This window comes from Phyllobates terribilis, unplaced genomic scaffold (genome assembly GCF_046119375.1).
Source record: "Phyllobates terribilis strain yellow unplaced genomic scaffold, ASM4611937v1 Scaffold_1__5_contigs__length_1240528914, whole genome shotgun sequence".
NCBI classification, from domain to species: Eukaryota; Metazoa; Chordata; class Amphibia; order Anura; family Dendrobatidae; genus Phyllobates; species Phyllobates terribilis.
Window position 1 is genome coordinate 1,043,376,293 of NW_027362761.1, and position 19,493 is coordinate 1,043,395,785.

The 19,493-nt window shown below is 44.2% G+C and overlaps 1 protein-coding gene across 1 annotated transcript; it reads right to left on the reverse strand.

Annotated features, from left to right (window-relative positions):
- Window positions 1-7,754: 7,754 nt before the first annotated feature.
- Window positions 7,755-15,932, reverse strand: TLR2 (toll like receptor 2). The gene is made up of 3 exons (XM_073645235.1): window positions 15,736-15,932; window positions 15,032-15,151; window positions 7,755-12,630 (listed from the first exon to the last, which is right to left on the reverse strand). Exons 2-3 carry the CDS (start codon window positions 15,045-15,047, stop codon window positions 10,253-10,255), a joined length of 2,394 nt encoding a protein of 797 aa, XP_073501336.1. The 5' UTR covers window positions 15,048-15,151; window positions 15,736-15,932; the 3' UTR covers window positions 7,755-10,252.
- Between the last annotated feature and the right edge of the window lie 3,561 nt (window positions 15,933-19,493).

Consider the following 19,493-nt stretch of genomic DNA (forward strand, 5'->3'; position numbering starts at 1 on the left):
ACCACTGAGATGACAGTTGTTGCCCAAAAAAGTCTATGGAGAGAGAAGGGAGGAGCTGGGGCAAGACAGACATTCTGCTGCAAGTTCTCCTGAAATGACAGTTACACTTTGCACAGATGAGCTGACACACAGTATACTATTGTACACTCACAGATCCATGTGACACATCGGTGTGTAGCCCGTTTTAGTCCCCGACAGCACATGGACCCATAGAGTTTCATTTAAAATCGGATTGGATGAGATTCAGAACTTGTACTTTAGTCATCCATCTATTTTTATCCATTTTTCATTATATACAAAAAATTATATTGTGGTACCATATTAGCACACTTCACACCTCCACTAGACTGACTCCAGATCACCAAATTCTTAAGCCATCACTCCCACCACCTCTCTATTTGTAACAAAAACTTTAATTTAAAAACCTTGGCTTATCTTTAGGCAGCATCACCCTATCCACCCCATACACAAATGTCCTGTTGTAACATCTCTTACATCTCTTACATGGTGTGCTCTTAACTCACGCATTCATTTGTAAACTTGCTTGATGAAGGAGCCCCTGTGCTCTAAATCTGCAAATATATTTTTTCTGATTAGCCAATAAAGGTATTACTCTTATACAGATACCCATTTTTCACTAATACATTATTAGATAAATAAAAGATCAGAGAGTCTGCCTGCTTCAGTTTTTAAAATGATGATAAAAAACTGATGTAACACATCACAGAAAAATGGTTAATTTTACACGGATGCAAAAATAGACGTGTATGTGTGAATGTTGCCTAACAGTTATAGACTGTCAGTAAGAGTACAATCATAGACCTCATTCAGACGTCCGTTTTTCGTGTACAAGTGCTATCCGTATTTTTACAGATAGCACTTGTACCTGTGATAGTCTATGGGGCCATTCACATGTCCGTGATTTTTCTCAGACCTAGAAGGTCGCGGAGACATGTTGGATTTTGATAAGAGGGTTGGATCAAAATCAGCAATTCAAGTCTATGGGTCCGTGAAAAAATCAGACCACACTTGGATGACACTCGAGTGCGGTCCGATTTTTACAGACTGCTAGGTAGGAACACATGATGTGAACATACCCTAACATGAACAAGTCATAACTGGCATAACAGACGTTACCCATCACTGGCCCAACTACTCTCATATTTAGGGAAACCATCTGTATTATGCTTAGATTTGAGCAACACTTTGTATGATCTCAGCAATGCAGAGCACAGTTCTTACAGAAGTATACTCCAAATCAGAATAGGGCTCCCACTGCAGGCCATACTAATCAACTGTGTTTTTGTGCCCTCCTCAAAAACTGATTCCTTCCTGAAGGAAACCGTAGTTTCTGAAACGCGTCGCTTTTTTGGTCCATTCCAGCTTCCGTACCAGTACAGGTCACGTGCCGCTAAATCACACAGGTCCCAGCCGGATCAGCGTGTGCTCACCTACCACCAGGCACCCCTAACCAGCTGCTAGGAGAATGAGTCACTGGCCGGGACTCCGCTCCTCCACGCCTCCACACAGGACACACAGGACCCAAGGACACACCGCAGCTCCTGCTCCAAGCCGGTAAGTAAGCCTTCTTACCAAAACCTTCATATCATCACGGCAGGCAGAGGACGCCATTCCTCACACACACGCCGCCGCAGCATCGCGGGCACAATCTTCACGTACTCCACAGAGTACTGAGAGCGCTGCTCTCCACCTCCACGTCAAAATCAGGACTGTCCCCCTACTACACTGGACTAACGCCGGCGACACCGGCAGCAATTTCCTTTGGTTATCTACACCGGATAAGGTCCATATGACAAACTGTCACCCCAACCACCAGAGGCCCCCGCTACAAGCTCAGCTCATCTGGAAATCAGCACCCAGATATCTCAGCAGGCACCAGTGTCATTGTCAATAGGTACCTGTTAACCTTCTACCCTTTCCCTTTCAGGCACAAGCATTTATTCCTCTAACCTTGTCACCTTAATCATAGCCTGCAGTATTCCGCTGTCTCACCTGAGTGACCTAAGGAACGCTACCCTCTTCAATATCCCACCCCCATCTACCACACTCAGGTAACCACTTTCTTCAGTTCAATATAACATCCAGTCTGGTGTTTGCAGTCTTTTTAAAATCTCTGTTCACCTTTATTTTAGCCACCATCACCTGAACCGCCCTACCAGACCCCTAGGGCCGAAAACCTCTTCCCCTTTTCAGCCACCAGGTATACAGAGTGTAGCCCCTACCTAAATACACACCCTATCACAAAATAGGTAAGCTCACTCCTATTGTCTCTTTTTTCACTAGGGAACGACCGACAAAGTCCCAAACAGGAATCTATCGGCACAACCACCATCCAAGGAAATATATGCCATACCCTGGATTTTACTCACTAGTATTTATTTTACATAAATATTTTTTAAAAACTTCTTTAATAAAAATCATATTTATTTTATTTATTACATCTCCTTACCTTTATTTGGTTATTGGCCCAGCGCAAATTATTTTATTTGCTTTAACATCCACACTGACTACTTGTGGTAACTGTCTTATTCGCAGCAGGTCCTATTGACCTACCTACGAAGTGCCACTATACCCATATATCCTCATCGCTGTTGAAAATGATGCCAAATAGAGCACACAGTGAATCCGTCTGCTTCATTATAGTCAATGGTGCCATTGGTAGATCCAGATGGAAGCCCTGAAAGCAACTCTGCAGCAACTCTTAAAGGGAACCTGTCACCATGAAAATGTGGTCCAATTTGCAGGCACCTTGTTATAGAGCAGGGGGAGCTGAGCAAATTGATATATAGTTTTGTAAGAAAAGATTCTGTATAACCTGTGATTTAACCGTTTAAACCTCTGCTCTTTCTGGAATTTTCACTACAGTGGGTGGTCCTATCAGTAATTGTGGTGTAGCACCCTGAGGACTCGGCTGCTACAGGGGTAGTGCACCTCAAGCCAGAGGTGTGGTATTCCACTCCCGGGTAAGGATGGAGTGTGGAACTGAGCTTAGTAGGCTGCATGCACTACATACATCCCATTTCCGGGGGACAGAACAACGGTACTCCCACTAAGTAAATGTGCAGGTACGACAGCGTCTGTCCCTGGCTGGAGTGGGAGGGGGGTGGAACATCCCAGTAGTGTAGGGGCAGATAGGGGGAGTAGTCTGGGTAAAGCTAGGAGCCCATTGGGTGCTGGTCACCTGGGTTCACACATAGAGGGAGTATATAAGGTGGGCACCATCTTAGGACAGGGTCTTGTCTTGTAGTAGGGGAGTGGAGTGCAGAGGAGCTCAGCCAGGAGGGCTGACAGGGAGCTGTGGCTCCGGCTGGGCCCAGCTCCAGAGCAAGGCCTGCAGAGAGAGAGAGAGAGGAGTAAGAAGGACCCAGAGAGAAAGACAGAGGGAACCCCAAGAACCCAGAACCAGACCAGAAAGGGTGAAGGGTTGGCGAACACGAGTACCGGAACCCGAACTGGTGGAGGCCACTTATCCTCAGCCAGGAACCGGAGGTCGTGGTCAAGATTTGCCACGACCCTCACCAAATCCACCAGAAAGGCACACCAAGCATAGGGTCAGGGAACCCAGAGGAGGTTTGACCACCAAGAGACCCGAGGGAGCCGGCCAAAGGTGGATCCCTGGTGGGAACGGCCAGGAGGAAGAGAGAGAGACAGGGAAGCTCAGGACCACGCTCCGGACTGCCTGGGGGTTGGCCGAGTCCAGGACCTGGTGGACGCAGCACGGCTCGGGTGGTCACTCAAGGCCAGAGTGACTGAGAGAACACCTGTGAGTAAAAATCCTGAAACTGCACCTCAAGTCTCTGACTCTCCTTTCTACAACATAACTACACCCATCATCCACACCTGCTGCCCTGAGGCCATACCTCTCCCGTTGGGGGTTATACCATCACTGCTGCACATATACCACCGGCCTCAGCGGACTGCTCTGCAGCGGCGGCTTCAAAGCCGCACTCAACGGGTGGCGTAGTCGATCAAATTAACATCTACTGCCATAGGCTGCCACTTAGTTTGACACCCTGGGCACGGACCGGGTCACCGCCACAAGGACTACTACCCCCATACAGATCCGGCTCCGGGTATCCCTTGAACATGGCCCAGGGGGCGCGTCAACTTTGGCGTAGTCAGCAGGATAACGTGCCCGCAACCACCGGGTACTGCGTGCCTGAAGAAAAGTTCATATTTACCGTAAAAAGAAGTCTCCCGCCAATTCCGGAGGGTCCCCGCCATCGGACGCCATCTCGGATCGTTTCCCGCCGTTTGCCCGCCATCTGCAGTCTTTTCCCGCCATCCACAGAGTTTCCCGCCATTGGGAAGCGGTTCCCGCCATCTGAGAAGATTTCCCGCCCTGGCAGAGCGGACGCCATTATGGGCGTGCCAGAGGGTGGCAAGAGGCCACCTCCCATCGTGGGCCAGGACCAAGAATGGCGCCAAAAACGAAGACCGCCCCCACCAGCAGAGACTGCAATGATTGAGATGTCCATCAGCGTGGGGGGTCTGCCCCTGGAACTGACAATCACCAAGTTGCCCCAGGACCGCCCTCAATGGGGGCGGATACAGAACAAAACAGAGAAGATGGGTGCAGCCTGGAGGAGTCTGGAGAGGAGTCCGGAGAAGTCGCACCCGGAGATGGAGGGAGAGGCAGGCAGCACCGACCCTGTGGTCAGGAGCCTGCTGCAAGCAACCACCCCACTAGGCCTGGTGGAGATCCTGGCACAGCTCCCCCGAGACCGGGAGTGTGCGCAGACCGAGCTGGAGCGCCTCGCATGGAGGATGGCTCAGGTGCAGCGAGAAACGCTGACGGAGTGGAGCAGAGAGATGGCCCTGCAGGCTGGAACCCGCCAACGGAGCACGCCACCCGAGACGAGGAGTCAGACCGCCTCTGAGGATGGTGCAGGAGGAATCAAGGCCGGAGACGACGCCGAGGAAGGAGCTAAAGAAACGGAAGCAGGTAAAGGGGACGTCACTACCCTGAGCCGAGAAGCCGTGAGCCTGCCCCAGCTCCCCGTCGCAGAGCCCGAAATTTCCCCTGCCGTGCCCGTCGTTGCACCGTCACCGCTCCCGACTAGGCCTCAAACAGAAGCCGCGGCCACGCCCCCTGTGACGTCACGCGCCTCAACCCTGAGCGCGGCCAAGCAGGAGACGCCACCGGCCTGGTCGCAAGGCCGAGTGCCCCCGGGCGCCGCAGTACCAACAGCGCCCTCTACCTCCACTGAGCCACCGGCCTGGTCGCAAGGTCAAGTAACCCCGGGCGCCGCCGTCTTCGCGGTGCCCTTTACGTTCAGGGTGCCCCAAGCCTGGTCGCAAGGCCTGGTAAACCTGGGCGCCGCTACCACCACCGCGCCCTCAACTTCCACTGTGCCGCACCTGGGTGAGGACTTGTTTGCCCAGCACACTTGCCCGGATGGGCAGCCCTTTGTGTGGCCACCGGAGTACCACCATCCCCGACTCCGGAAAGAAAGACCCCTGTGCGAACCTCTGATCCCGGCTCCGGCGCCCGTCAAGATGACCCCGCTCTCGTTAGAGGAGGCGCAGTTTGAGTGGGACCCCGCAGGAGGAGACCTCATCGGGTTCACTCAGGAGACCCGGGCGGCCACAGCTGAGCGTGCGGAGTGCTGCCGCCAGCAGTTGGAAGTCTTTGAGCGAGAACGGAGAGAGAGACGGGTCCGCGAGGAGCGGCTGCAAGTAAAGAGTGCAGAACAAAAGAGCCGGACCCGAAGGAACCCCCGTGCAGCCCACGGTCCCCGTGCCACCGGGACTGTAATTAAATTCCAACTGCAGCACGGTTGGGGCTTCATCAGAGATCATCACACCCCCGGCGACGTCTTCGTGACCAGAAGAGATGTCGAGTCCCACCTACCGGAGGGACACAGAGGTCGTGACCTTTACCTGGGTGATGAGGTCACCTTTACCCGGCACCAATGTGCCAAAGGACCCTATGCCCTTCATGTACACCGGCTGACAGAGGAAGAGCTGAGGTGTCAGGAGGAGCAAGAGGACCCGGACGGGTCTGAAGGGTACACGGAGGAAGTATTAGGAGGACGCCGCTACTAAAGTACGGTAAATGGAACTGTAAAATAGTTACCCGTCAGGGTACAGGAACTGTTACCATTATAGTCCCCGTTGGGACCAGCAAATTAAACTGTTACCCGTATGTCCCTTTATCCCACTGGCCGAGGACTGAGAGCGGCCACCTCCCCTTGTATATAGTTGCGCTTTCTAAGGCGCCCCCTACTGGTTTTATAGGAAAACTGTTTTTTCTTAAACTGACTGTTGCACTTTTACCTGGTCACAAGCGCACAGTGGCCAGAGGCAGAAGAACATTATAAAGAAAGAGTTTTATATAGCTAAAATCTGATAATGTTTAATGTTTATATGGTTATGGATGTTTTGAAAAAAAATTGTATGTTTTTGGAATGTTTATTCTTTTACAGCCCGAGGACGTGCTGTGATTTACCAGGGGGGAATGTAGCACCCTGAGGACTCGGCTGCTACAGGGGTAGTGCACCTCAAGCCAGAGGTGTGGTATTCCACTCCCGGGTAAGGATGGAGTGTGGAACTGAGCTTAGTAGGCTGCATGCACTACATACATCCCATTTCCGGGGGACAGAACAACGGTACTCCCACTAAGTAAATGTGCAGGTACGACAGCGTCTGTCCCTGGCTGGAGTGGGAGGGGGGTGGAACATCCCAGTAGTGTAGGGGCAGATAGGGGGAGTAGTCTGGGTAAAGCTAGGAGCCCATTGGGTGCTGGTCACCTGGGTTCACACATAGAGGGAGTATATAAGATGGGCACCATCTTAGGACAGGGTCTTGTCTTGTAGTAGGGGAGTGGAGTGCAGAGGAGCTCAGCCAGGAGGGCTGACAGGGAGCTGTGGCTCCGGCTGGGCCCAGCTCCAGAGCAAGGCCTGCAGAGAGAGAGAGAGAGGAGTAAGAAGGACCCAGAGAGAAAGACAGAGGGAACCCCAAGAACCCAGAACCAGACCAGAAAGGGTGAAGGGTTGGCGAACACGGGTACCGGAACCCGAACTGGTGGAGGCCACTTATCCTCAGCCAGGAACCGGAGGTCGTGGTCAAGATTTGCCACGACCCTCACCAAATCCACCAGAAAGGCACACCAAGCATAGGGTCAGGGAACCCAGAGGAGGTTTGACCACCAAGAGACCCGAGGGAGCCGGCCAAAGGTGGATCCCTGGTGGGAACGGCCAGGAGGAAGAGAGAGAGACAGGGAAGCTCAGGACCACGCTCCGGACTGCCTGGGGGTTGGCCGAGTCCAGGACCTGGTGGACGCAGCACGGCTCGGGTGGTCACTCAAGGCCAGAGTCACTGAGAGAACACCTGTGAGTAAAAATCCTGAAACTGCACCTCAAGTCTCTGACTCTCCTTTCTACAACATAACTACACCCATCATCCACACCTGCTGCCCTGAGGCCATACCTCTCCCGTTGGGGGTTATACCATCACTGCTGCACATATACCACCGGCCTCAGCGGACTGCTCTGCAGCGGCGGCTTCAAAGCCGCACTCAACGGGTGGCGTAGTCGATCAAATTAACATCTACTGCCATAGACTGCCACTTAGTTTGACACCCTGGGCACGGACCGGGTCACCGCCACAAGGACTACTACCCCCATACAGATCCGGCTCCGGGTATCCCTTGAACATGGCCCAGGGGGCGCATCAGTGGGACTAGGTCCTCTTAATCACGAGTGCTCAGAGAAAAGAATGCACACAGGCCGTGAGCATAAACACTTCTGTTTATTCACCTGTAAGCAGTTTTCCTTTACCATTTACAATGAACAAATGTAGTTCCCATTGCAAATATCCATCAGCCACCTCCTTCATACAAACATGTTATGAGATTTTTAGCTATTATGTCTTTCCCAGTGTACTACCCATTACACGCATTTTCTCAGAACCTTTGGATATGAGATAGGAAAATATTACACCAAATATGACAAGTATTAAAGATAATATGAGACTAGTTAATACTAAAAAAATATATAGAATATACAAGAAAATATTAACCCTTATATGTCAATCTCCTCCTTTTGTAAATGGTAAAAGCTCTACCATGGGGTTAGTTGGTATGCACACAGGGCACAGGGGCTTCTGTCTTACTTTCAGCTTTTGCTCAGTTTCATGTTTGTAAAGACAGATATTTTGATACTTATTACTGACAGCTTTTTTTATCTCACATTTTATCTCTTGTTTAATTGTTGACTACAAAAAAAAAATGTCTTTGATAAGAGATCAAGATAATTCTATGTCATTTAGTGAAGCACCTGTAATACAGGAATAGAAAGCAAAGACACTATAAGTTAATATGTTACTAAAATCTGACTGCAGAAACTTGGGCAAACTATTAAAGAACTTGTCATGCAAGTAAAAAGCCATTTGTATTCTGAGCCTGAACTTCCCGAAAATTAAATTTAAAACATACAATTGACATGGCACGATTTCAAGATCTATGAAACAAGTTGTCTATATGTGTGTAGATATGAAGGTTATTTAAAGGATATCACTAGGATATGCCATCAGTTTCTGATCTTTGGGATGCAATCTTTAAAGATGGAAAAATTAGACATATTATATGGCCATCTTACACCAGGACAAACCAAGTAGTGAAAGACAATGGTTATGGTCTCTCATTTGTTATCATAGTTTTGCAATTCAGTACTTGTCCATGATGTTTTTACTAGTGAACTGCATTTTTTCATGTTTTACCTGTAAAACCTATGCATACATTTACCGCACTGCTAAACTGCAGCAAAATGCCGTAACTCGGCATGTAGTTTTTAAATGCCATTTTGATGTGGTAATTAAAAAGTCTCTTATGCAGGAAACACTCTAAGAAACAAAAAAATCTTGCAAAAACTGAACAAAGAAGGAAAATTCCACTTGAAAAACTCATCATTTTTAACCATCTCAAAAAAATCTGTCTGCATATAGACTTATAGTATTCATTCATTACGTGTTCATTCATTTTTATGGACTTCCAATAATGTAGTTACCCTTCCCTCTGGTTTTGCCACCATTCCATTATGTAACTCAAGTGACAGCCTTAGGGTATGTGCACACAGCATCTTTTAGACATTGACATCCCCGCATCAACTTTGCTATAGGAAGACTCTTCAGGAAAAGTTGTGTTTTAGCTGAAGCAGCTTCTTTGATGTCTTTCACATTTTTGCAGCAGCTTGGATGCTGGCTTTTTTAAAATTTCATACATAACATAGTGGTGACTTCCAAACAGAATCCACCAGAAGAATAAACTAGTCACTTCTTTAAGCATCTTCACGACTTTCGAGGTCTGAAGTGGTTAAAAGAAGTGACAAGAGACGGAAGACGTGCACAGCAATATCAAAACAACTTGTGCATATGTTCCATCTTTTGTTTCTTGTTTCTGGCACTTTTTCAGGAATGTGCCTGAAAAAATACGTTGTGTGCATATACCCTTATACAACTGCATAATGATCAGACCCCTAGCAGACGAAAGGGCTGCTGCATCTGTTTTGTGTAGTAAAGACCACTATAAACCAATAGAGTTTAAAACTGAACATACACATAAATCTTTATGAGATGTGAATACATATTGACCTGTCCAATTCTCTAATATTATTACACAAACAAATGATATCATTCATTTTGGTTTTCTCTAGGGTAATCAGGACATGTATCAAAGCTCCTATATAGAATATTTCAGATTGTATCTATAATATACAATAGTAACATCAATTCTTCTCTTTCAAGAACACTAAGTGTTCATTCTAACTATCAGTTAAAGTCAAGCAGGAATTCTTCCCAATAGCACAGAATGTCTCATTCATCATGGGTTTTGTAAAATTTACCACTTCCCCTTTATTTTATCCACATACTTTCCCTTCCCCTTGCTGTTCTTGATGGATATCTGTAATTTTTGCAGCCTATGTAACTATATGTATGTAGTATTCAAAAACTTCATGTTGTTCTTTTACAAAATTCCCCATTAACTTTCACTCTGTAAAGTTTCTACTTCGATAGTGTTGTCTTCTTCTTGGAAGTATGACAACATATTCAGTACATTCTTCATTTGGAACATCTACAATATATTCCCTAAAAATAACTTTATACAAACAGCTTCATACTAAAGCACATTTCTGTCTCTGCCCTTTGATTGAGGACAAAGTCTTCGTCCTTGGTAAATAACATGCGCGGATTACATTTTTGGCATGCATTGGATGCCTATGCGCTCCTAACATTAAAGAGTTGGCTCTAGCTCTGGGTTTTCCTCTTGTTGCACTGCTGCTTTGAGTTTATCCCAAAAAATATGTTGTTCTTCTTCTTCTGATGGCCACTCTAGGTAGGTTTTTGTGTTCATGAGTTTCCTCAGTTTGCAGAATCGTTTTGGAATAGTTGCCTTTTCAATGGGTTCCAGAACAACCAAAATAGCAGTGTCATTGTTTTCATCAAAAAGACGAAAGTGGGAGAACTCCAGCTCATATTTGCACCACTCACTTTGGACAAAATGCTCTGATAAGATAAACAGGGTTTTATGGCTCCTCTCCATGGCATCAATGATATTGTCAATTATCCATTTGCCTGGAACAAAATCCCGTTTATGAATACATACTCTTAGTGGATGAGCTCCATTTTCTAGCTGTGGCATCATCATATTCTCAACCCACTCAGAGTCCCTTTCACTGTAGGATATGAATGCATCAAATGACATCTCTCTCTCCGATACTCTTAAAGGCTTTCTTTTAGTTTTTAACCAGGCCCAGGTCATCTTCGCATACCAAATACAATGAAGACAGTGACAAAGCCATACAATAATGGCTATAACTAATATTGATACAATGCAGGAGACAGTCACAACTAATGTGCTGTGGCACATTAATATTGGGAGATGTGCATCTTTAATCTGATGACCTCGTACTGAAGGAGGAGAATCACATATATAGTTTTCCGGCCAACCAAGAAGTATTTGGCTATTTTGTTTAGTCAGATCAACAAACTGACAGGAACAAAAATAAATGTTGTCACCTGCATCCAATTTTATCAAATTTGGGAAGTGTCTCAAATCTGATTGGAAAAAGTCATTAAGACTATTTGCCCTTATAACCAGTAAGGTGAGGCTTGGTAAATAAGCATTTACAGGCAATCTGGCCAATCTATTATCTGATATATAGAGTTCCTTCAAATTCGTTAAATTAGATGCAAATATTTCCAGATGATTGGCACTTACATCCAAAATCTCCAAAGTGACAGGGAGGCAATCGGCGATCAGTTTTAACTTGCAATCTGAAATATTTAAGTATATTAGGTTCTTAGGCCAGATGCAGAAAGAAATAGTGGTGTCACCAAACATATTTTGACTTAAATCAATGTAAGTTAACGATGGAATTTTTGAAAGTGCTTTTGACACTCTGGTTAATGAAGATAAGAGATTTCTGCTCAGGTTTAAAGTTTGTACAGAAGGCCAAGCCCCAAAACCTTCCAAATAACAGGTTGTACTTTCCAAAAACATGTCAGTGAGCACGTTCCCACTCAGATCAAGAAATTCCATCATCTTAAAGGATCTGGAAAAATTACAAGGCATGAGAAAAACTTTGCTGTCTGTGCAGGTGACACTTTTAATTGTATGTACTACCTTATAGACAGAACTGAAGTCTGTAAAAAGATAAAAATCTGGTATTTGCAGGTTCTTTACAATAATAGTTGATATGGATGAGTTCTCATCTTTGAGAATTGGAACAGTTCGTCCTGTTCCCGAAAGCGTACTGTCTTCCAAAGCAAGAGTGGTAACATTTTTGTAGGTATGTATAATTTCTATTAGGTTTGGTAAACTATCGTCGTTCAATGCACACTTTTTAATCATTACAGTCCTCACTGTAGTATCATTGAGCAAAGCAAACACATCTGAATCCTGAGTATTCTTGAAAACCGTATTCCTAATTTCTAACCAGGTAGCCAAATGTGTAAGATCACTTATTATTTCTGGAAGGAAAGTTAAATTTGAAGCAACAGTAACATGCCCTATGCGTGGTATAGATTGTATGGTACCCTTGGTGTATTGTGTAAGGTGTGACATATTTAAGTAGAGTTCGTCCAAGCTCAACACACCAACAAAGTCTTGTTTATAGAGGGCAGCAAATTCTAGATTTCCAAATTTCAGATTCCTCAATGAGGTCAGAGTGGAGAACAAAGGCTTTTCACCAAGTACAGTGTAGTGATTGCCCAGCAAGTTCAAGTGTCTTAATTTGTGAAGACCTCCAAACCAATCAGGCGACAAGATGGATAACTTGTTATAGGATAAATCCAGTTCCTCAAGGTTTCGTAGTGACTGAAAAGAGTTATTGCTTATACTATGAATTTCATTTCCATATAGACAAAGTACTCTGAGGTTTTCATATGGCTTCAGCTCATCATCTGATATAGTTTGAATTAAATTGTTAGACAAGTCCAAGCCCTTCATTTGTCTTGGCAATGTAGAAGGAATAGAAGTCAACTTCTGTGAGGAGCAGTCACAAAAATCCATGTGGTCACAGTGACAGTCCATTCCATCTTCAGAATGTGTAGCCTTCATCAAAGAGTAGAGTAAGCAGAAATTCAATAGGTAATGCTTCATCTTTTTTTCTAAAGACACAGGAAAAAAAATGTACATCGTTAGAATCATAGGTCACATATATATAAGAAAACATATTAGTTTACAACACATCAAACAGATTTTTCACAAACGGCTCCTAAAATCACAAGTTGACCACACTTTGTAATTAAACTTTCAGTAAGTCTTTGCACACATTTCTGTATTACAGATGCCTCATGGCTCCAGTACAGTGAGCCCAGGGACAAAAATACCATTAATGCAACCTATGCACCGATACAAGGGCCCAAGAGGTAAGGGGGTCCATTTCCACTTCTAAACAGGATTGATGAGCTGTTGGACTACAAACGGCCCATCTATTGTTCTTACACAGTTGTCCTCTTCTGGCTGTGTCGGCTCCAGAGCGAGCCCATACCCAGCTATTTGCCCATATTGCAGCTCTGCATGTCATCAACTTTATAAGGAGGAGAGCTTTTTTTATTTTAAAGAATCCACGAGAAAGAAATGATGGCATGTTTTATAGCATGCAATGTTTGTAGGACTACATTACCCAAGGAGAAAATCCAATGGCGAATACAATGCTTCTCAGAAGTGCAATATGGTGGCACACAGAAAGGCTACAGCTCCATAAGATAAAGCAATAGGCACTCTGTGTGCCACCATACAGAAACTGCCATGTGTATTAACCCATTACAGTAAAATGTAGTAAATGTAACAGTTTTTTTTTTATTTTCTTTTAAACCAACATCTTAAAACATCACAAATCACATTTATATATTTTTGGAACAAGGTCACTGTCTTTTGATTTACAAAAACTCCATAGAAAGTGCTGCTAGAAACACACCTAAACATGACCTGTGAATATAGCTTAAGACAGGTTGGAATAAGTTCTTATTACTAAGGATTGTATACTTTACTATATCTGGAAAAGAAAGGGCTAATTCATCATTTTCAGTGTTTTTTTTAAGAGAATCTGTCACCAGGTCAAAAGTAACCAGATTTTGCTCTTTCTTTATTCCCTTGGCTCCCCTGAGTAGTCAATTTTTGTCATTTTCAAAACGGTAATAATGTTCCCGAGGTATGGGCCATTTCATTTAGGGCTATTTTTTGTAGTCTCTACAAAGAGGGCGTGGCTCATAGGGTCATTATGCAGAGCTGTCTTAAGACACGCCCAGATATAACCCTGTGAGCCACACCCCCTTGTAAAGACCAAAAAAATTACCCAATATCTCTGGATTCATTCAGCGGATTTTAAAAAAAGAAAAAATGGGGAACAGCAGGGATAAAATGAGAGCAAAAACTAAACTCTTATGACCAGTTCTCTTCTATTCATTTTTCTTTTTTCACAGTGGCTTTTAGCGTAACATTTTTCAATATGATGCATGCGACTTCATGAATTTTGCACAAAATCAAAAATATTCTTTATTTTTGTATTTTATCTTTTTTGCGCCTTTCTAGAGCAAAAAGTCGGACGATCCATTAAAATGTCACACTCAGCTCTAACATTTGTGCAAAAAAATTCTGTTCTACAAAATATAACCCTCACTCCCACACCCCCATGGGAGAAGGAGGGAACTGAAGTACATTTGTGCAAAAATTGTGGGGTTTTTTATTTGTCAATAATGAATCAGACACACATCAGGACTACAAAAATCACAGTCACAGCGGCGAACAGAGAAAAAAAAACAGACAAATAAGTAGAAACTAGACTTCAAAATAGGCACAACTTAAAATAAGAATTTGGCTCAAAACAAAAAAATAAATCTTAAAACAGGAAAAAGTAGACTAAAAACTCTATGTGGCTACAGACAGACTTCTGAATCCTCAAATCGCATGTGATTTGGGGATTCTTCAGTGCGCATTATCGTAAATATTCTATTTGCATACATGCGGTCACGTGCTGACTATACGCTACTGGCCTCGCTCAATGAAAGTGAATTGAGCGAGGCTAGATACGTCTAGTGAGAAAGTGGCTGGAAGTATGCAAATAACATACTTCCAGTCACATGACTCCCAGTGTCGGAAAAAATCACAAGGGCTGGGATTCACAAGTCTGCAGTCACTCTATGTACCCCAAGGCCAGACAACCTCTTTAATCTTTTGTGCACCTATTGCAAATTATAAACATTGCACTTAAAGGGGTTTGCAGTGAACGACCTTTATAGCATAATGACATCAATGAGGGTCCAGCATTGATCCCAACAACTGAATACGCAGAGACTAAAATGTGCAGTCAAGTATATGGAAGATCTGGAAAGAGCTGTGATTGCACATATGGGGTCACTACAGCTCAGGAAACATAGACAAAGCACCCCTGTTTTTACTGATTTTGGGCGTCCTAGTAATTGAATAAAAATGTCAAAATAAAACATTATCTTTATCAAGTGAAACCAGACAAAGCAATGAGAGAATTCTTCAGCTTGTGTGTCTTACCTTTTAAAATGCACATGCAGTATAACTCTCCAATCTGTGCTGCAGGTAATAGCCCTATTAGGAAATCGTCTTCATAAAGTATATGATTGTTCCAGTAATCCAGTCAGTTTTACAGATGTCCTATAGAAAAAAATATACTGTGATCTAAATCTGCTTTTTTCATTCATAAATGCAGTAATATTCTTTATTCTAATGTCAATATTGCTTGATTGATGCCGGATTATCAAATAGTCTAGATTATAGAGCATCCTAATCTAGAAAAACAGTCACAGAAGTTAAAATCTGCTGCTTTCACTTTTACTTTAGAAATTGGCTCTCTGTAGCTCCGATCACTGCTCACAATTATTTCAGTGCCCATTTAGATGTCAATCACTGACAGCGACATTTAAATGACCCGCTCGCCAGTGCCAGCTCCCATTGAGATCCCTGGCTTCTCTGGATCGTAACAGACAACGCCGAGCTGTTGTCGATTTCTCGCAGATCTGCTAGCAGAGACAATTGCTGTTGTGAACTCACAAATTTTGCACGTCTTGTGCTGAAAATCAGTTTACACTACAGTCACACTGAGAATCCAAGCTGTTATGTGGAGAGGGAAGGGTAAGGCATGTGCTGATGTGGTCTGCCTCCTGTACACACTGCAGCGACAGTGCACACAGAGGACAGAGCCAGGTCACCCCTAAGAACGTCATATAGTCCTTACTTACCACCGGCCAGGCTCAGGTGCGGGGGTCACTGCCCCATTCTCTGTGGGAGCTGCTGCTTACGTGTTGTGTCAGTCAGGTCTGGAGTTGTGTGGAGCCTGCACCAGAGCACAGCAGAGCACAGCACAGCCCACACTTCACTGGGGCGGGACGCAGCTGATTTCTACTTATTACTGGGAAATCCCAGTTAGAGCAATGCTCTATTATAAGAGGAAGAGGGGCGTAACGCTCAGTGGTGCTGACACAACTCAGGGTTTTGATCCTGAGCCAAGTGTGAGACATGGTTGGAATGTATCTCAGCTCATGGTAGATATCTCTTAGGCTAGATTAGATGCTGCAGCCAGATGTCCAACGCTACCCCTTAGACCTCAGTCCAGAGCCTCTCACCTTGTGAAATCAGATCTCATACTTTGCACTGACGAGGGCCAACAGCCCGAAACACCGTGTCTGCAAATTGAGATTCTGATTTGGCTTTTATCCTAAGTCATATTGCACGACTTGTTAAAGGGTTGATTGTGACTTGTAGGATTGCTACTTCCAATAGGTGGCGCTATAGAGTACAAGTCCTCTTTTTCTCTGAAGAGGCAATTTGCACATACCAAGAGAAAAACTGAAGAACTTCAAAAACGCCTGTACAAGAAGACAAAAAAAGACTTTGAGATATTGGCCTATGTAAAAACCCCAAACCCCTAATAAACTGAAAATTGTCCGCAATAACTAATGCTGCTGCAGAATAAATATGGCCTGTCAACAGTTTTTAGGACCTTCTTATGTTGGCAGAATTCATCTAGACTGGCATTTTACACACAAGCTTTGATCAAAAGTCAGCTGGAGTTCAATACACTAAATTCATTAACTCGATGATGACCACACATTGTAAACTTATGGCATGTGGTCGGAGCAGGTGTATGGAGGAGCTGGCCCAGAAGCTTAGACCTCACCACACCAGGCAGATGCCCGCTATGTGACACAGTGGACATCTGCATGTAACACACATATTTGTTGTCACCATTTCATTTTTAAGCATATGTTAGACTCCAAAAAGAAAGAAATAGTGAAAATAGGTAATTGGAAAAAAACTCTCAAAGACAGAACCTATTATCTTATTCCCAATGCCCTGGACATTGTAGGTTTTATGCTCCAGAAAGTCAATCATATCAACTACCACAGAGACCTATACAATTTGATTTCTCCAGTCTTTAGTTTCCAGTAGAATTTTGTGCTTCAGTCCTTGATGCCAACCTGTCACTTACAATAAAGGTAAAAAAAAGGGGATGAAGACCACAGCCCCACTTTCAGTATTTGGTCAGTATTCGGTCAGTATTTTTTCTCAGGAGTGGGAGCCAAAACCAGGTGAGGAACAATCAGAGAAAAGGTATAATAGAAACAAGTCACCAATTCTGCATTTATCACCCACTCCTGGTTTTGGCTCCCACTCCTGAGAAAAAATACTGACCAAATACTGATAGTGGGGCCGTGGCCTAAGGCTTTAGCACACTGTTCAGTGTGTATGCTGGGAAAAAGATCTGTTCACAATCTACTGTCCATCTAATGTTACCTTACTAGTGCTACTTGCACATGTTTGTGTTTCACGATTCATGGACAGTGATTCCCAGACCAGCTGCAGATCTCCTGACCCAAACTCAATCGCCTTAATCAAAACAGCAAATTTGGGGTAAAAGAAGGATCAGGCATGTTGGTTTTCAACACACCTAATGCTTTTGCTTTGCTTGGATATGTGTCTAGACCAGGGGTGGGAAATTAATTTTCCCAAGGGGCCACCACATGAGAGACCAGGACAGTTGTGGAGGGCTGAACTTAACTCTGCTCAATATTACTATTATTTTATATTCATTTTTATCGCTCAATGTTGAGCAGAATTAACCCCTTAAGAATGTAGCAAGTTTTCACCTCGTGAACCAGTCCCCATTTTTTAAGTCTGCCATGTTACCTTAAGTAGTAGTAACTTTGGAATGGTTTTTCCAATTCCAGTGATTCTGAGATTGGTTTTTCATGACACTCTGTAAATCATAATAGTAGAAAATATAGGCAGATAAAGTTTACATTTATGAAAATATAAAAAAAAATAAAAATTTTAAAAAAGTGACAATTTTCAAACTGTGAATTTTTATGACTTTATAACAGATAGCACACAAAATAGTTAATAAATAACATTTCTCATATGTCTATTTTTCATCAGTATCATTTTTGAAATGTCGTATTACTTTATTAGAATGTTAAGGGGATTAAAAGTTTAGCAGCAAATTTACGTTTTTTTTTAAATGAAATCTCCAGATCTGATTTTTCACAGACCATATGTGGTCAGAATCTACTATTTAGGCACACAGAAGGGCAGAGAACGGATGGAGCACTATTTAATTTTTTCAATATATTGAGCCAAGGGCACTACCTGAATGTGAACGGGGATCAACCAGAAGCACACCAAGAAATCATGTAAACAAAGAGAGGCAAAGCGGTGTACATAAAGACTGGAATGTATCTAGGAGTGTGGTTAGCATCTTCAATCCAATAGTGCTTCACAGAATATTATAATATTGGGCAGTGAAAATGAAAAATGTATTTTTTTCCACTAAAATATTGCTTTAGGGATTTTACCCCAAATGTTTCATTTTTACAAGGGTAGAAGGAGAAAATGGATTTCCCAATCTGTTGCAGATTTTCTCATTAAGGCAGCAAAACCTTATATGTGGTCAGAAACTACTGTTTAGGCAGAATGGAAGGGGTGCCACTTTGGAGTGCAAATTTTGCAAGAATGGTTTTGGGGTGTCATGTCACATTAGCAGTGCCCTTAAGGTACCAGAACAGCAAACCTACCAAAAATGACCCCATTTTACAATTTAGACCCCAAATGAATGAATCTTAGGGTGCTGTGAGCATCTTGACCCAACAGGTGTTTCACAGAATTTTATAGCATTGAGGCGTGAAAATATAAAGTTACATTTTGCCACTAAAAATGTTCCTTTAGTCCCAAGTTTTCCATTTTCACAAGAGATAACAGGAGAATAAGAACCTCACAATTTGTAACATAATTTATCCTGTGTACACCTGACGCGCCCCCTGGGGCCGTGGGGTACTCAGTAGCCGGGCCGGTCCTTTTCTATTGGGGTAGTCACGGTGGCAGTGACCCGGTCCGTGGCCCAGGGTGGTCAAATAAAGAAAAGTGAATTGGGGAATAAAGTTTTTGGGGATAAAGTTCGTGACGCCACCCGTGGTATGCGGCTATAGGGGGGGCCGCCGCTGCGGTGCAGATCCACTGGGGCTGATGGTGACGCAGCAGAGATAGGGCAACTCTCCACAGGCAGAGTTAAGCCCCAGGGCTGTATATAGTGATTGATGAGGTAGATGTTGTTGGTGTTGTGCAAGGCAGGTGGCGCAGCAATTAAGTCAAGGACATAGCAGGGTGCAGTCTTCAAGAATTTACTCACAGTTATCAAGATGCTCCAAGTTACAATGGCCAGATTATAACCGCCCATGTCGTCCTGTGTCCTCCGGGGAAGTGATCCAGCCAACTCTCAGATAACTTAGGTGCACTTGAACGGTACCCCTTTCTGTGTACCTCTCCAGATCGTCTCTCTGTGCTGGCTCTCTCCCTCCTGCCCTGCACCTCACACACAGTGTCCCGAGCCAGTGGCCGCTGACCTTGTTGGGCAACGTCCGGTCTGTCCCCTTTGTCCTATATGAGCACCTTTTCAGCGATTATGTGTGGATTTTGGCTACGGCACACGAAGATACCGCAACCT